Raw genomic sequence first — 18,999 nt, forward strand, 5'->3', positions numbered from 1 at the left:
GCTTTGAACTCATCACTCTCTTCCTTAGTAGAAACAATCTAGTGGGTAAAATTACTCCCAAACTAAGTTCCTTGTCAAAGCTTCAGAGTTTTGTTTTGGAATTCAATAATTTACCTGGAGAGATCCCTTCTTCTTTGAGGAACCTTTCGTCTCTCAATGCAATTGGTTTAGCTTATAACAACTTAGAAGGAAGCATCCCTAGTTCTCTATGCCAGTTGAAAAAATTAACAATTTTCTCTTTGGCCGTAAATAGGTTGTCTGGTATCATCCCTTCCTGCATTTATAACCTCTCTGGTATAGTTCAATTCGAGATATTGGTAAACCGAATTCAAGGAAGTCTTCCTTCCAACTTGGGCACTAAATTTTTTCCCAACCTTCAAATCTTTTCCATTGATGAGAATCAATTTACTGGGGCCATACCTTGGTCAATATCCAATGCAACAAATCTTGTGTGGTTTCAATGTTCATCAAACAGACTCACTGGACAGGTGCCAAATTTACGAAATCTTCATAACCTTGTGGTATTCAATGTCCAAGATAATAATCTTGGAAGAGATAAACAAGGTGACTTGAGTTTTGTCTCAGAATTGGTCAATGCCACAGGTCTAACTGCGTTGGGGTTCAACGATAACAATTTTCGAGGGACGTTGCCCACATCAACCAATCTCCAATTGCTTTTTCTTCAGGGAAACCGCCTAGAGGGAAGCATCCCAACTGGGTTAGGGAATCTTGTGAACTTGCAACTACTACAGATGGGCGAAAAAAACTTCACAAGGTAGCATCCCCGCAGATATTGGGAAAGCTACAAGGCTCGGGGAAATTTATCTTGGGAACAACAAATTATACGGGAGCATTCCATCTTCTCTTGGAAATTTAACAGGGTTAACCATTCTTCGCTTGCCAGGAAATAATCTCAATGGCAGCATCCCTTAGAGCCTAGGAGAATGTCACGAGTTGCTACTCTTGGATCTTTCTCAAAATAACTTAGATGGCAGAATACCTCAACAATTACTTATTGGTCTCCTCTCTTTATCAATTTCTTTAAACTTGTCAACAAACCACTTTACTGGTTCCCTTCCCGTTGAGATTGGAAAGTTGAAGAATCTAGCTGCACTCGACGTTTCTTACAACATGTTATCAGCACAACTTCCTAGTAGCCTCGGTAGTTGTGAGAGTTTGGAAGTCCTACACTTACAAGGTAACTTTTTGGAAGGGCTCATTCCTTCATCTATGAAGGAATTGAGAGGGATTCGAGATTTAGACCTTTCACTCAATAATTTGTCAGGAGATATTCCACAGTTTTTCGAGCAAATTGGAAACCTGGAGAATCTAAACCTATCCTTTAATCAGTTTTGGGGAGCAGTACCAACAGACGGTGTTTTTAGGAATGCAAGTGCGACTTCAGTTGCTGGAAACACAAGACTCTGCGGCGGTATTGCTAATCTTCGACTTCCTGTATGCAAGCTTCAAGAATCTAAAGGAAGAGAATTGTCTCTTAGAATGAAACTAGTGATCTCATTAGTTTCCGGGCTCACATTGTTGGGACTGACTGTGGTGCTTGCTCTTTTCCTTCTTCGTAAGAAAGGGAAAGAAACTGAAGTAAGCACTGTTGAGAACTCCATCTTACAAGTTTCATATGCTACTCTTCTAAAAGCTACTGACGGGTTCACTTCAGCTAATTTGATTGGTGTGGGCGCTTTTGGGTCTGTTTACAAAGGAATTCTTGGGGATGATAGAGTTGTTGTCGCTGTGAAGGTGCTTAACATGTTACACCGGGGAGCATCTAAGAGTTTCATTGCCGAATGTGAGGCATTGAGAAATATCAGGCATCGGAATCTGGTCAAGATCTTAACTGCATGTTCAAGTATTGATTTCAGTGGTAATGATTTCAAGGCTCTTGTTTATGAGTTCATGGAGAACGGTAGCTTAGAGGATTGGTTGCATCCATCCCCTGGAAATGAAGAGCTGATAGAAGCCCCCAAAAGTTTAAGTCTTGTTCAGAGGCTCGACATTGCCATTCATATTGCTTGTGCACTGGATTATCTTCACAATCATTGTGAAACAGCGATAGTTCATTGTGATCTCAAGCCAAGTAATGTTCTTTTGGACAAAGATTTGACTGGACATGTTTCTGACTTTGGACTGGCAAGGTTTCTCTCGGAACCAACCAGTGTTTCTAGAAATCAATCAAGCTCCATTGGAATCAGAGGATCAATTGGTTATGCTGCTCCAGGTAACTTTCTTCATATTCTTCAACTTTATCTCCTCATGTACCTCACTATTTTATTTTAAGTACAGCTGTAGTGAATTATCTATTACATTGTTTAAACTGCAGAGTATGGTATGGGAAGTGAAGTTTCAACATATGGGGATGTCTACAGCTTTGGCATTCTCTTGTTAGAAATGTTTACAGGGAAGAAACCCACTGATCACATGTTCAGTGATGGCTTCAGTCTTCATTATTATGTGAAGACAGCTTTCCCTAAACGTGTTGCAGACATTGCAGATTCACTATTTCTTCGAGGAGGCAATATCACTGTTGAAGAATCTCACAACCTCTCGAGCTTGAGAGCACAGAAAATTGAAGAGTGCTTGACTTTGATATTTGGAATTGGAATTGCCTGTTCGGTTGAATCTCCAACAACCAGAAAGGATATCAGTGATGTTGCATCTGAATTGCACTCAATTAGGGGCAATCTTCTTGACTAGAACCTTCTAAGTTACAACTGGATTGTGAAGGCTTTTATACGTGCTGTATGCTTTGTCACTACTGCGTCTTGTATTTTGGTGTGTAACTGTGTTTGAGGCCTTGAGCCCTTAATGTAACTAAAAGAATAAAAGAGAGTAACATCTTGTACAAATCTATTATATTACCCTAAATCTGAACATATTATTCCAGTAGGTGATAAGAAAGCAAGCTGTATTAGTTCAGATTGAACTGCTGCTGTTAATCACAGTACAACTAATACCAATAACAGTCCAAAGGTTGGAACAATTTGCTCAACCATTAAAATGCCTCCTGTCAGGTCCCATTACCACCGGACAGGCCTGGAGCAGAGATTCGTAGAAAATGGAAGGGCCATTCCAAAACTTAAAGTCAGGTTTTTGTGTATAACCTTGGTTTTTTAATAAGAGATCAGAAACAAATTATCCGAAATTAACGTCAACATAAAAGCATAAGCTTTCAACTAAATTAAACATGAATTTCAAGGATGTGAACTGATTATATGGCTCTGAACTTGGCAACTGTCATAGACAAATGCCCCCCTATACATGTCGTCGATGAATTATCGGATGAGTTGTAAAAGCATAACTCGTAATAAATGCCTCTCCCTAGAGTATACATAATGTTATTTTCTAGGACATCTGAATTACTAATAGCAAAATGATGAATATAATGAAATGGGATTTTACATTCAAGAGTGGAATTTAAGTTTGTTGCGGTGACAATGTGACTTGAGGAGAAAAGCTGGTTCTTAACTTGTAGCCAGCTAAACCAACCGTTTTTTGAGATTATAATGAACTCTGAACACTATCTCGCAAACACAAAACTATCAGCTCAAGTCAGGCGAGTTTCACTACTGCAGATGCAATTTCAGCCTTTAGTATTGATCGCTTTCGCTTTTTTGCATCAGGGGAAAAAAACTATTCCTATGACTCTCAGTTAAGAGATAGGAATGGTACTCTTGTTCTTTTGGTTAAGTTCAATCCCCTTATTTATACGTGCATATTTCATTTAGCTATAAATGAGCCACGCGTTGGCGAACTGGAGGGAAATAAACCATCATATAAAACTCAGTTGACAATCGAATAAAATGGGACATTGGGACCTATCAAGGAACGAATTTATTAGAATAAACTTAAATTATGCTTCCTGAAGAAAGAACAATGAAAAACTCACAAGTAAGATGAATGTTGAAATAAATAAATAACATATACTAGAGAAAAGTAGCCAACTTTGCAAATAATAAAACGACTAAGACTATTTAACCATGAAGATTGCAAAAACACATGATTGGCAGCGATCTTCCTAAAACAAGCGTAAGTATCGGTGTTCCGCTTCTAGTAGGACTAAGTTAGCTTTCGCCATATCGATGCCTTGGCAGATGATAAGCACTTAACTCTTGCAAATACAAAACCTGCTTTGGCAGGGTTTCCATTGGCGCGAGAATTCTCATATATCTCTTTGCACTCTTGTACAACCTGTTTGGCATATAAATTACCTTAGTGAGTAATATTCTACTGATTATCATGAAATAAATTTTCCAAGACATGGGAAACGAGACTTCCATTCACCTATAGTTGAAAGGGAAACAAGTCTCTTGATGGTAAAAGTGAAAATAAAATTCATTAGTTGCACATACCTCCTTGGCATCCTTTCGCGGTATGCCTTCTCGCAATGCAACAAGCTTCTCAACAATCTCAGGCTGCAATAAGGAGAGATCAAGAGGAATCAGACTACCTTGGACAAAAATTTGAGCAAGAGAAAATACAGATTTACCGTACATTACTTTCCTTGACATCCACAGAAGCAAAATACTGGAATAAAAACTCAATAATGTCTGCAACTGATTTAGCTAGTGGACATACATTTATTTGCAGTGGAAAGCTAAACTATACTTGAAATTTAAGTTGAACCAGATCTATTTTAGCAGAGGAAATTGTTTCTAATATTTACCGGACAATCAGGTTGATGTTCGAGAATATTTGTGTAAATCAGTGTGAATGTATCCAGGCTCTCTGCTGAAGCAAGTTCTCTCAAATCACTCAGTATTGTGACTCTGCTTTCTACTTTCTGCAGCCAATTTCAAGAAATTAAGATAAGAAAGCATTAAGAACAACAGACTCCAGTAAATGGAAAATACAATATTATAAAATAAAGAAATTACAGGATTACAATATTTCAACAAACATAAAAGAACAAGGATCAGAACATACAGAAACACTTAAATACTCCCTAAAAAAGTCCATGAGAACCTCTTCATCTAATCTCATCCTTTCAATGGTCTCTTCCTTGATGTAGTTTTTCTGCAAACACAAGCATCGATAATAAAATTAACAGAAGATTGGATGGAGAAATCCAATCTACATGCTGTGCAAACCCAATTTTTGAAGGCAGTTATCCATCAGAAATGAAACCTGTGTGAGAAGATGATCAACAGAAACAACAGTTTCCTCCAGACAACCCTCAACAAATCTCCTAAATGATCTTTCTTCAATATACCTTAAAATACAGAGCAGTACAACCAAGAAAGGCATTAGTCTTTCACTTTAGGGTACACGTATAAGATTAAAAGAACTGTGACTAAATCAGAGCAAACTTATTTCTGACAGTAATTAGGAGTAAAAATAGACATGTGTAAGTGGAAAACCTGTACATAAACCACAGCTGTGCATAAACTTTGTTTGGGTACTATTTTGAGTAATTCCCCAGACCACATGGGTGCAAACCATAGGCCTGACATTTTTTACTGCCCTCCTTGGTTAGTTCTCTATATAAGCACTAGTCTTGTTTGTAATACACAGAATCTGCAGTTAATTTGACATTATCAATAGAAGTAAGAGATTATATTTAAAGGGTGTCTGACACTTGTCCAAGCCTTTATCACATAAGCTCCTTACGTCAAGATCTTTCTACTAACCCCTTCCATTCAAGTTTTTAACCAAGTCATGAATGCATGTCAAACTATATGGACAACTAATTCTCATATGGAAAACAAACAAACAAAAAACCAATATATATATATATATATATATTATTAAACAAAGGACTTGTGAATCACAAATTACTAACGGTACGTTCAGCAACATTTTCATTTTCGGAGGTTAATTTTCTACTTTTGGTTAAAGATGCAGGGAGGGAGAAGAAAGAAGACAGAGAACGGCACATTAAATGATAACTAAAATATATAGATTCTGTTTCATAGATTCTTCTTTCATTTATCCCCCCTCCTCCCTCCCACCTTTCTCCTATATATATATATATCCCTCCATCTCTAACTAAAACAAAATTTGAAAGTATTACCAAACAGACCCCATGTTTTCTAAACGAAAAAGGAAAATGAAGGAGGAGTTTTGACTTCTCATCTAGCATAGGAATAGTAATTAAAAATGATCCTCTGATCAATCCAGAAATCATTGTGATTCCATAAGTAATGAGGATTCAGAATATCACACATTTTTGAATCAAAGAGAGATTCCAGGACAAAAAGAAAGATCCAGTCTTTGGGATCCTTTTTTCTTCAAGCAGAAGAACAGAGATAGGGCCAGACCAATGCCCTAAATGCCTTTCTGGATATTCCTCAATATTCTAGCCAGTCAGGAAATGTGAAGCAGATGAATTCAGGAAGAAAACAAAATTTCTTGGAATCCTACAAGATCCCTTTGTTTGTTTCTCTGACTGATGGTCAGAACTTCAAATGGATCCAAATCTTAATTTTACTCAGTATATGTGTGTTCTCATTTACTTTGATTTTACTCAGAAGAAAGCAGTATGTGTATTCATTCAGCATCAGCATACACAAAACAGCACATGAATTAAATGCATGGAAATAAACAAGATCAGGAATCAAGTTCTATTCACACCATCTGCCGCAAAATCCTAATTTTTTAGCAACAAGAGGATGAAGAATGGATAAAATAATGTTCTCCAGCATGTACATAAATTCTAGCTTCACATTCAATTCACTGAAAAGCATTAACATTGTTTTACTGGCTCAAAGAAAAAAACTTACATCTTTACATCTGCAAAATAATCACCAAATGTTGCAACAAGATACTCAGTAACCTGTCCCTCAGACCACTCTGAAAATGAAGGAGAAAAAAGTTAAAACGGAGATCTTATATACCACATAATGTAAATACTAAATGTACACCTAAACGTAATCAGAAACTTCAAGAAAGATTGGTATACCAAGAAATCAGCAAATGCTTTCATAAAAGACTTTTTTTCGGGCAAAGAGCATGAAAGAGTACACGTCTTACTTAATAGTGAATCTTCCACTGATTTGTAATTGATTTTCTTGCAAATGAAATCAGTTACAAATTCAGTGGACGATATTAGCAACATATATGTAAGTCTCCCCCGTGACCTTTTTACATTCCTTAAACTATTTTCTTAGCATCATAATGCCCCAACTGTTCTTTAACATTACACTGAACAAACTCTCACTTGTGTTAAATGCACCTGTCTCTTGCAACAAGCTTGTCCATTGGAGTTTTTTAGCTTTATATATAGATAAAAAAAAAATGTTTCTATAGATAGTCAAATTGCTGCGGAAAACAAGAAAAAAAATGGAACAGAGAAAAATCTGATTTTTTTTTTTTTAAGGGATATCCAATTAGAAGATGAGCGAGAACGTGGTGTTGAGAAAAATTTGCTTCTTAAACTTTTTATTTTGTCTAATTCCTTTACCTATTTTACCCCTTTTCTAACAAACTCTGTCATCATAGTTGTTGGGTTTAACCAAGGATGTTCTTTGGGTTTGAAACTTTAACCACTACTTCCCTTCTACCTTAGCATATAGATTGATGGTTTTCATCACCAGATTGGTCACTCCAAACAACAAGAGAAAAAAGTAAAGAGCATGTATGCACAGACACCAGGGAGAGAGGGAGAGTGAGAATAATATAGATTATTCAATAAAACTACCATGACAACAGCAAGTAAATTACCTTACCCTTCTGATAAAGCTTCACAAGTAAATCCTGCACTCCGGGATCTTCAAAAATAACACTGACAGTTTGATGCACAGCTTCCTATCATCAAAGAGGTATTTAATAAAGATTCATCATGTATGCTAACATACCACTAGCTATCAATACATACATCTAACAACATACATAGTTGTCCTGAGTGATTGTTTAATGTGCTGAAAAGAAAGTATAACATTTGTGTTCTATCATGCCATCAGATATGCACATAGACACTATAGATTTTAATGACGGATGGGACTTTATCTTGATAAATATCATATTCCACACAACAATGTAGCACAAGATGTCAAGAACATATGAATACAAAAATATACAAGACTTTGCACCTAGAAAGAAAGCACATTTCATCCTTCAAATTACCTTTGCGACCTCTAGGAAACCTTTGCATGTATCTTCAAAGTTAACCTGTGAAAACGGAAAGGAAAAATTGAGATAGTTCATTATAATCTCCGACAGCCCTCTGATGTTTTTTCTTTTTCAATTTTTCTTTTCATGAAATCTCAAGTAGAAGCAAACTAATAAAACTCATTAACTCACTAACTGAAGCCTAACAAGAACAAACTCGGGAGATTAGCTAAGGATACTAAAGAAACACACACAAGTTCTGGACACAATATAATTTCCAAATAGAATGATTGAAAACAAAGAAACAGGGGGAAAATAATAAGAACTAAGCTGGATATGGCATAACCTGCTCAGCATAATTTTCTGGAAGAGCTTCCAAAGTGCTATTACTTAGATCCATCGCGAGATCATAGCAGCGCAGATTGTTGTTAATCTGCATACAATTATGAAACCAAAACCCTAATTACTTTGCATCCAATCATCAATACACAGATAGAGGCTAATGTGTAAGAGATGCACAAACCATTGCACATAAGGGTTCCAAACCAACTTCTGAAGCAGGTTCCTCAAGTCTCCGCCATTCAGCAGCTTGAAAATCAATCATTACCTGATTAATGATATAAGTCAACTAATGGAGGCCACTATTTTCTCTGGTACCAATTGATACATACAGCATGTAAGATAAGAGAAGAGAAGGACAGTCAGAAACTCCAGAGTCAGAAATGATAGCAAGTATGTAAGAAATGCTTCATTATACTATAAAAGTCATGTTCCAGAGGAGTTAAAAAGAACTAATTTCTTCTAATTAATGCAATTAATTGCACTTTATCCTAGATAAATCTCACTATAGTGATACTTCAGTATTTATTTCTATGACAGCCAAAACCAAAAGAACCTGGATAATTGCTACAGCAATTCTGTAAAGCATGAGATCCGTGCTATTGTCGCGAACAATTTGCACTTGCTCTCCAAGGATCCTGAATAAATCAACAGCAGCTGGTGTATATAGCTTCCCATCTTCTGTTTTCTTCGGTGGTTGTACCTTATCAGCCTCCAAGATATTCAAGTACCATTTCTTGAAGATACAATTTGCAAAAGTATTGTAAGACGTCAATATTTCTCCCAAATACATAAAACACAGTACAAAAGGACTGTAGGTAGATATTGTTACCCTTGTCGTAGCTTGCATTCTCTCCACATAGGAATTCATTAGGGGATCCATGGAACCACTCTCAGAACATACTTGAGCAAGAGATTCATCGACACCAAGCCCAATCAGGTTTTCTTGGTATTCAAATACCCAACCAGTTACCTAATTGCAAAAAAGAAGAAAGAAGTCAGGACAATAAACTGAAAATGGGAATTTAAAATTGTAAGATGAAGCTCCATTGCAAGGACAGTCAGAAGCAAAAAATACTTCAGAAGGTGATTATGAAATCAAACCAAAACAAACTTCAAGAAAATGTAGCATAAAATGATTAAAAAGCACATGAAACCTGCTGAAAACAAAAGTACTTGGCAATTAGCATCCCATGTTTAGAATATTTAGTTTCCTACTTTGCCTAGGGCAGTAATCTAATATCCTGTCTGAAAAAATTGTATTTGGTTTCCTGCTGTAATCAGATTTGCATTAGATCAGGATGGATTAGTGCATCTAAGAATGATTATCGTCCATTGCTAATATGTCAGTCCTTGAGATGTGTAGGGTCAATTTGATACCTAACAATTTGTCAATTTAAAATTAAAGACGTTACTACCAAGATATATTGAAAATCATGATGGCTCATGTAACCCTGCACTGGCAAAACAAATTGGTTTTTTTATTTCTTAACTATATTTTGATGCTACAATAGTATGTCTCCAGCTTCCAAGGGAGCTTCAGGGATTAAAACTTTACAAGTAAACTGTGATTAGGATTTAAGTTCGAATAAGTGATTTTTATTTTGTTTAAATGTGTGAACTGATTTGTTATTGTGATTAAGGATGTATAGTATTGAAACCTAAACCCTAGTTAAAAGGAATCGCTTTTTATTGATGAATCATAAGCATAATACAAAGAGTCTAGAGAAAAATAAGATGGAGAAGTTATAGAAACAGACAAGTAAGATCAACTGCACCAAACCAGCCTGGAAAAGAGCATTGAGCAGCATTCAACTTTGGGTAAACATGTTTGTAAGCAACAGTGCAGAATATGAATTGTTTTTGGGAAGAGGTACCTTAAAAACATCTGAATATGGCTAAGCTAATAATTCACCAGTCGGCCAGCTATTGTTTATATTTAGTAGAAGTTTTGTATTGTAGAACACACACGGATGCCAACCAAAAAAAAAAATGCAGAATGATGGTTCTCAAACAAAGCTCAATTGTTATGATTGTGAAATGCAAGTTTGAAAAAAGTACTTTTAAGATCTCTATGTTCGTCATTTCATTTGCCCTGTCACTGAGGAGTCGAAGCATTTGAACAAATCTCTCGGTATACAGATTGACCATGAGTTGGAATATTTCATATCTGCGAACATAAAATTTCCATCAAATGAATAGTATTTTTATTTAAGTGAGCTGGTCTAAACTAAATTCTTTCCAATTTAATCTCGAGTATGTGCAGATGTATTCCCGCATGCACACTTTCCAGAATGCTCTAGAGTCTAGACCCATGGGAGCAAATATGTAAGCTTGATACATAATGTTGACTTATTCCCTGCCAACCTAAGTCTCTCATTCCCCTTCTAATTTTTTTTTTTTTTTTTTATGTATCCCCACACCACCTATCCCATGATACCGGTGAGATTTGAACCCATGACCACCACGGTGTTAATTAGACCATATAACCAAGACACCAGGGTTAATTGTGTGTAAAATAAGACTAAATATCTGTTTTCTGTTGTCTCTGCAAGAAGATAGAACTGCAGGTGAGGTGGTTGTTATGTGTACCAGTTCGCAAATACTATTGGGTCAGTGCAGTAGTAGTCCAACAGAGATGCACTACGACAATAAACTAGTTCATGCAGCAACAGAAAGTTAACTTTATAACAATTGCAGACCTAGATAGCAAAAGAAACATATGTGGCATTCTGGCATTCATATAAGTATGATTGCTCCTCTAGTCTTCTGTTTTGCTTTTGAAAGTTATATATTGGGCTAAGCAATACATGACCGAAAAATCCTTTACAGAGAGGCATAGCTCGAGTAGAACAAAATATACATGAGAACAAACTATAGAACTGTCCCTTTTCATTTCCCCAACTGAGAAACTTTACACCTCTAATTCCTAAACGGTAACTTACTCAAAATATTAGTGTGAAGAAGATTTCTTTCATCAAATTTTACAGAGTAATCCACATATTAACATTCTTTTAGCAATGAGCTTGAGCAGAAACCAAGGTGCTGTGCAAGAAATAGCAAAATTCAACTTTCCATTTTTACACCACTAATTAATGGTTTCTTTGGTTAATATTACAGTCGAGCGAGAGAGAGAGAGAGAGTAAAATAGAGCCTCTCTCCACCACTTATAACAGAGTAAAATAAAATTTGGAACGCTAAGACTCTTCTTAGTAACAATACCATACTGTTACTACTGCCAAACCATGGAAATATCCCTGACATCGAAATTAAGAAGTATTTAGAAATTACCAAGGGGTAGACAAAGAATGCAAAAGGATATTAACCTAGACTTTTTATCTCAATCATAAAGCTTGGTGAATATTGATTCTAATAACAATCACTCTATCCTAGAGCAGTCAGAGCCTTTCCGCATCTGAGATAAGGAAATAGTGGGAAGTTTATACCTAAATAAGAAGACAAACAGATGTATTGGCTCAAACATTACAAACCAATGAAAATAGAAAGAGCAGACCTGGGGTAAAACAAGGGGCTGCATGGTCGTATATATCTCCAAGCTCTTCTCCAATCTGAAATATTTCATCCTTGATTTCAGACCACACAAAAAACGATAAAACTTTTATATATAATCAAGCTTAGTAGTCAACTGCCCGTACTGTTCAAGCTTCCTCTAGTGCTGCTTTAAGATCCTCGAAACAAAGCTGCACCATAAATATAAAGTAAGAATAAGATAAGTACACATGTCAGAATATTTATCTTTCATCAGTTAGAAAAACTGTTTTTATTTTCAATGCACCTCTGTCAGTAGCCTATTGAATCATCCTTCAACAGTCTTCCTAATTTGATCATAGCATTTGTCCTTGTAGCCTTTGCCTTGTATATTCAGTTTCTGCTGTGTCATATTTCTCGAAGAAGCTATTGCTGTGGTAGTTTTTCTGCATACCAACATTGAAAGCTAATGTATATAAGATGCATTCAGGTGTAATATAGTTTGACGATGCATACATGATAATTGGTAAGGTTAAAAAGCTGAGAATCCCGTCAAGAGAATTACTTGGCAGTTCTACGAGGATTGGCAATTGATGCCATGGCACCACCTCCTTCAGCCTCAGCTGCTTCTTCAGCAAGTTGTTGGTCAAGGATTTCTTGCATTTGAACAACTCTAAATGGGGAAAACATGAGAGAACAAAAAAGATGGTCATGAACCCACAAACCAGAATGTGAAGAACTAAAATGGGAACTTTTTATATTGTTATAAACAAAAATAAGTACATGGATACAATGCATAAAGTAACAGATATTACTAATTTTTTCAGCTTTATGGCGTCCAGTTTTGGTAGAATAATGACTACAGCCTTTATCATATTCTGCTGGACTGGAGAGGAGCTGTAGTCAAAGCGTATGCCCATTAGGGTGTTTTGTCTGAAGCTAGCTAATTACAACTCATGTAATTTTCTGGTATGTTGCTGTTATTTCTCTTGTTGTCGATCTCATATCCACTTAATTGAATCATTCATTCTGATCAATAATTGTTGTTTCTTTTCAAAAATAAATAAATAAAAACTAAATAAATAGAGCTGCATAGGAAGGCTAAAATAAAAGGTACACACAGCTCATCAAATAACAAGACAACTGAAGAAAAAGATTCCGAATTTCAGAGAAACATACCTTAAAGCACGCACCAGAGTTTGTGGGCTACAACATAGAAATGGTTAAATGAGTAATAGAAGGAACACTTTTAATGGCCAATATATTTGTAAATGGCATAAAGATCATAAACAAATCTTTTATCATTAATGAAAGAAATCTTTATTGTCGTTCAGCACCAAATCAATGAAATATCATCAAATTGACCAACCAAATTTGAATAACCATTTATCTGACATTAATCTGTAAAGCATATAAACAAGCTAGCCACTCTGTTTTCTTTCAGATTGGCTAGCTCGTCTACAGATCAAAAGAATCTTCTTTTACAAGTGGACTGTCACAAGTTAATACTACAGTATTTGCCCATTACATGAGGGCCCATTTATTGGTCATATTTTTTTGCACAGGGGTCGGGGTAGATGCATAAATACAGAAAGAAGGCAATTTGAAGCACTAGAAAGCAATACAGAGAGGAATTTCTTGCTCCTATACATATCCAAGCCATGTGATTGCGAATAACTATTCAAACTTGGAATGCATAAAGAAAACAAACTGAAGCTGTAACAGCACAATTAAACTATTATCCAAATTACATAGAGAATACCTTTCTTTGGAAAGATTATAGAAGTTGGAAATGTGGCACCATAGCGTCTTCTCAAATGTCTCCCAGGTATTCCCTAAAATACACCAAATTAAAATGAAAAAAAAAATCTTATTAGGACTCAAATCACAAATTGTGCCTGGCAATATCAAATAAATAAAATAATTAAGCGGGAAAGTAAATGTCATGGTTATTATCTTATTAAGCACTACTCAGGACCACAATAAGATTTTTAGACTCGTTTCATTCCCATATTCGGGAAAAGGGGGGGGGGGGGGGGGGGGGGGGGGTTTTGGTGGGAAGAATAAAGTATAAACTTAGGTTAGTGGGAAATCTGCCCTAGCAAAATTAGATCTGCCAAGACATAGCATCAAAATTCTATGTTAGTCGATGCAATTTAGCTTCTGCAAAGACTGATTGACCTTATCCTATTGTTTCATGCCTAAGATCTAAGAAAGACAGTACAGCAACCTCAAAATAGAATTGTGGATAGGAAGTATTAATTCCTCAATGAACCAAAGAAGAAGACATATACCTTAGCCTGCCAACCTCTTCCTTGTGGGATCCTGCAGCTGCTAATGCAAACCTCCGCTTTCCATCAAGAGCTGTTAACCTCTATTAACAAATTAAGGATAAAAATTTGGAAAAATAATAATGATAAAACAAAACAAATGGAGCATAAGATATATTTTGATATGTAAATTTTTCAGAGTACCATTAATTTAGTAAAGACATGAGGCTATTGACAACAAGATGGAGTCACTACCAAAATAAGATAGAAGTATAAGAGAATCGCCAAAGAAAGAAAAGAGTGAATAGTGACTTCAGCAGTAGATTTACCTCATAAGTATTAATGAGTTCCTTATCATCACTCAAAAGAATCGCGAGCCGCAGAGGCTACAACAGAGATTGACATCATACCCTCGACATCCTATCAAAGAGCAACATATTAGCTCGTAAACCATACAGCAAAGCATACTCACCAAATAAAGATGTCCCACAGCTTCACATATCTAGATTTACACTTTCTTTTAAAAGCATTTTTCAACAAAATCATCATCAATGAACCATCACCTTCTGGTACAACGGTTTATAGTAGACTTTGAAAGTTAATGTTAAGGATGTCAATGTTTCATTTGTTTACATTTGGACCCTTATAGAAAATAACTTATTATCAATAGTTATTAACATATCCCCTGGAAAATTTTGAGAAATGTTTTATTGGCTCAAACATTTTGAACTCTGGTCAGGCTTTCCTGGTCAGATGGTTTAAACTTGTAAGAAGCGTTGTAAAGTGGGGGCATCTGCACTGATGCAGCCTAGCTTTGATACAACAAACGAGAGATAAAGAAACATAACAGGGAAGAAATAAAGTCCATTGGAGTCATTAAAGGTCCACACACACAAAAAGGTTGCGACTAAGAAAATTGAAAATTCATAAGAACCTAAGAAAATTGAAAATTCATAAGAACAAAGTTCACAAACCTTTAAGGTTGTGTTCAAGTTATTCCTCGCGTTGCTGAGAAGCTTTATCTTATCATGGTTTTCAATCAAAGTTTGGCATTCTTGACATAGCCTGATGCAGAAGGCAATCATATCAAGTATCAACCATCAGAAACAGATTAATGCATCATTTGCCTGACAATATAGAATGTAGCAACTTTTAGAAGGCCACTTCATTATAAAGTAATTCAAATATTCCAAAAGATAATGCTACTTGTCGATGAATATATGTGTCTCAAACAAGACTATGCATGTGGAAAAAAAACCAATGCCTACAGCACCAACCGACGACCCACCCAGATGCAAACATAAATCAACTTAAAACTTCAAGCAGAATACACTCTAGGCCATATTTTATGCATCAACTGCTCAACCAAATTTAACATTCTCTCAATTCAACTACCCATTTTAGTAAACTTTGAATAAAGCCTTAATGTTCCTACTACAAATTTTATTGCATTCTTTGGCATCCTCCAACATATGCAGCATATGGCAAAAAATAGCATAAACCGATAAAGCTATTTTCTACCAAAAATTGGCGGGCCTATGCCATCAAGCTCACTAGGGATCCACAAGATCAGCATGGTCTCCAACATAAAAGATCAAGACAGTGCCATAGAATCATATACAATTGATCAAGAACCGTCAGTTATACACCACTCTTATCTAATTCGCACCATGATATCAGCAGTGTCCTATAGGCCCATGATGATATCAACAGTTCATATAAGCAATAGTACTGCAATTGCAACAAAAATCACAGAAAAAATGGACTAAAATCTCCGTGCCGAAAAGACATGAGTTTAAGTAGAAGAGTGATACAGTTCCATGAAAAGTAATATTTGCATTACACTAAAAATGAAGAAGAAATTCTTCTCCACTAATGATTTCTACATTTAGAGATGCCATGCAAAGTAACAGAAGCAATTGAATGAACACCAGGCGTAACAGTGTTGCGATTGAATCCCTAAAATGTGATGAGAACCTGTTGGCGAGCAATGTAATCGGCCTTAATGGAAGCGATAGACTGAAGGAGGTCCGGCAGAGGCAACACCAAGATCCTCCACCATCATCCTTCTTCGATCTTCTGCTCTCTCTCTCTATATACAACGACGACGTTTTTGCTTCTGATTCTGATTCTGATTTTAAATTCCAGATTCATCTTGAACTACTGGCCTTGTAACTTCTAAGCGTACAGGAAAATGAAACGTTTTTTTTTTGCCGCCTTTCAATATTGCAACTGAGTGACTTTCTTTCCATGTTTTTTTCTTTTCTTTTTTAGGCAAAGGCTAAAATATTACTGGATAACTGAACACACTTAAAAATGTAAATCTCATTTGAATCCGGCTCTCATTTTAATTTATTTTAAATTTCATAAAATTTAGATGCTCCACATAATTTAAATGTTTTAACATGTGATACATCACAATGTTAACTTGCCGTTAACTCAAAAAAAAAAAAAATATATATATATATATATATGTGTGTGTGTTGTGACGAAAGAGCATGTTTGCCCGGTGGGATTATTTGCTACACTCCCTATCAATGAAGATGTGGCGTCATTCTTGCGTGTTGGGTCCGTTTTATTGTGACAATAGTATCAGACCTATCCCTCTTTCACAGCAGTATATTGGAATTACTGTCAAGGAAGTCATGGCAGAAGTATCAATTGATGAAGCAAGTCTGCTATGAAAGGGTGATGGCTGTAGCTAGAAAACATCAAGTTCTCATTTTGGTACACTCAAGGAAAGAAACAGCCAAAACAGCTAGTGATATAAGAGATACTGCACTTGCTAATGATACCATTGGCAGGTTTTTGAAAGAAGACGACGCTAGCTGTGGATCTCAAAAGTCTTTTACCATATGGTTTTGCTTTTCATCATGAGAGCAGACCGCCAACTAGCTGGTTGAGGATCTCTTTGCTAAAGGGCACATACAAGTTTTGGTATCCACTGCAATGCTTGCTTGGGATGTGAATCTGCTAGCTCACACTGTGATTGTCAAAAGGACCGAAATCTATGATCTAGAAAAGGGAGCATGGACTGAACTAAGTCCCCTTGATGTTATGCATGCAGATGTTGGGTCGTGCAAGAAGACCTCAGTATGATTCGTGTGGAGAAGGGATAATCATTACTAGCCACAAGGAACTACATCACTATCTCTCTTTAATTAACCAACAGCTTCCCATTGAAAGTCAATTTCTATCTAAGTTGGCTGATCAATTGAATGCATAAATAGTTCTTGGAACTGTTCAGAATGCTAGTGAAGCTTCTATCTCATTGGTTAACATACAAATATGTTTGCATGCTAAAAATCCTACCATGCATGGCTTAGAAGGTGATGTTCTGACAGAAGATAGTAAGCTGGAGGAGAGGCGAGCTGATTTGATCCATTCCACTGCAACCATCTTGGAGAAGAACAACATGATCAAATATGATAGAAAAAGTGGATACTTTCATGTTACAGACTTGGGTCGCATTGCCAGTCATTATTATATAACACATGGAACAGTGTGCACATATAATGAGCATTTAAAGCCAACGATGGGGGACAGTGAGCTTTGTTGATTATTCTCAGTGAAGAATTTAAGTATGTAGTTGTGCGGCAGGATGAAAAGATTGAATTGGCAAAACTTTTGGACCGCGTTCCAATTGTGGTCAAGGAAAGCCTAGACGAGCCCAGTGCCAAGATTAATGTTTTGCTACAAGCCTATATTTCACAGTTGAAGCTTGAAGGTTTTTCATTGGCATCTGATATGTGTTTTATTATTCAAAGTGCAGGGCGCCTTCTACGAGACCTTTTTGAGATTGCCTTGAAACGATGATGGGCTGAAGTGGAAGAAAAGGCTTTGAACTTGTGTAAAATGGTTAGCAGGAGGATGTGGACTGTCCAAACACCATTTTGCCAATTCAATGGATTGATAATGAATGATATTTTGATGAAGTTAGAGAGCCTGGGAAAGGTATTATGACCTCTCTTCACAGGAGCTAGGGGAACTTATTCATTTCCCTACTTTGGACAGAACACTTCATAAGTTGGTCCACCAGTTTCCCAAATTAAACCTCGCAGCCCATGCATCTGCAGCCAATTACCCACACAATATTGAAATTTGAGCTCACTATAACACCGAGTTTTCATTGGGAGGACAAAGTTCATGGACATGTGGATCCATTCTGGGTAATATGGAGAATATATAATGATCGAGAGCAGATTCTATATCACGAATATTTCTTGCTGAAAAAAACAGTATATATTTGGATGAAGATCATACTTTGATCTTTACGATGCCAATATATGAACCTCTTCCACCTCAATATTTTATCTGTATTGTGTCTGATAGGTGGCTTAGGTCCGATATTGTTTTACCTGTTTTATTTAGGGACCTCATCTTACCTGAAAAGTGTCATCCACCGTTGAGTTATTGGACTTGCAACCACTTCTGTGACTACATTAAGGAATCCGTTATACGAAGCTTTGTATTATCAAGATCTCAAGCATTTCAATTCTGTCCAGACTCTGGTCTTCACTGCTTTGTATAATTCAGATGACAATGTTTTAGTTGCTACACCAACAAGAAATGGGAAGATCATATGTGCAGATCTCTCCTTAATTAGCAGAGGATTTTAGTATTTGATCAAAAAGAAAACATAAGATAGCACCTAGTTGTAACTCTTTTGTGGGGCTGAAATCAATCTTGGAGGTTTCTCACACGCGATGATCAATGTCAATCAGTTGCTGCATCAGTCATTAGGCTCAAACGACATTAATTGAAGGTCTCACCGAGGCTAAAATGGCCCTTAAAAACTCGGGTGAGTCATCTATTTGGCTTAAATCATTCTTGAAGGCAA

The 18,999-nt window shown here is 36.3% G+C and overlaps 1 protein-coding gene and 1 pseudogene across 1 annotated transcript; one reads left to right on the forward strand and one right to left on the reverse strand.

Annotated features, from left to right (window-relative positions):
- The first annotated feature begins 969 nt into the window (after window positions 1-969).
- On the forward strand, window positions 970-2,820 carry LOC112175676 (probable LRR receptor-like serine/threonine-protein kinase At3g47570). Its single transcript, XM_024313399.2, has 2 exons — window positions 970-2,233; window positions 2,336-2,820. The coding sequence occupies exons 1-2, from the start codon at window positions 1,132-1,134 to the stop codon at window positions 2,707-2,709; spliced, it is 1,476 nt and encodes a 491-aa protein (XP_024169167.1). The 5' UTR covers window positions 970-1,131; the 3' UTR covers window positions 2,710-2,820.
- Window positions 2,821-3,841: 1,021 nt separating this feature from the next.
- Window positions 3,842-16,327, reverse strand: LOC112164087 (annotated as a pseudogene).
- Between the last annotated feature and the right edge of the window lie 2,672 nt (window positions 16,328-18,999).

The sequence above is a fragment of the Rosa chinensis genome, chromosome 1 (genome assembly GCF_002994745.2).
Source record: "Rosa chinensis cultivar Old Blush chromosome 1, RchiOBHm-V2, whole genome shotgun sequence".
In the NCBI taxonomy this organism is placed as follows: domain Eukaryota; kingdom Viridiplantae; phylum Streptophyta; class Magnoliopsida; order Rosales; family Rosaceae; genus Rosa; species Rosa chinensis.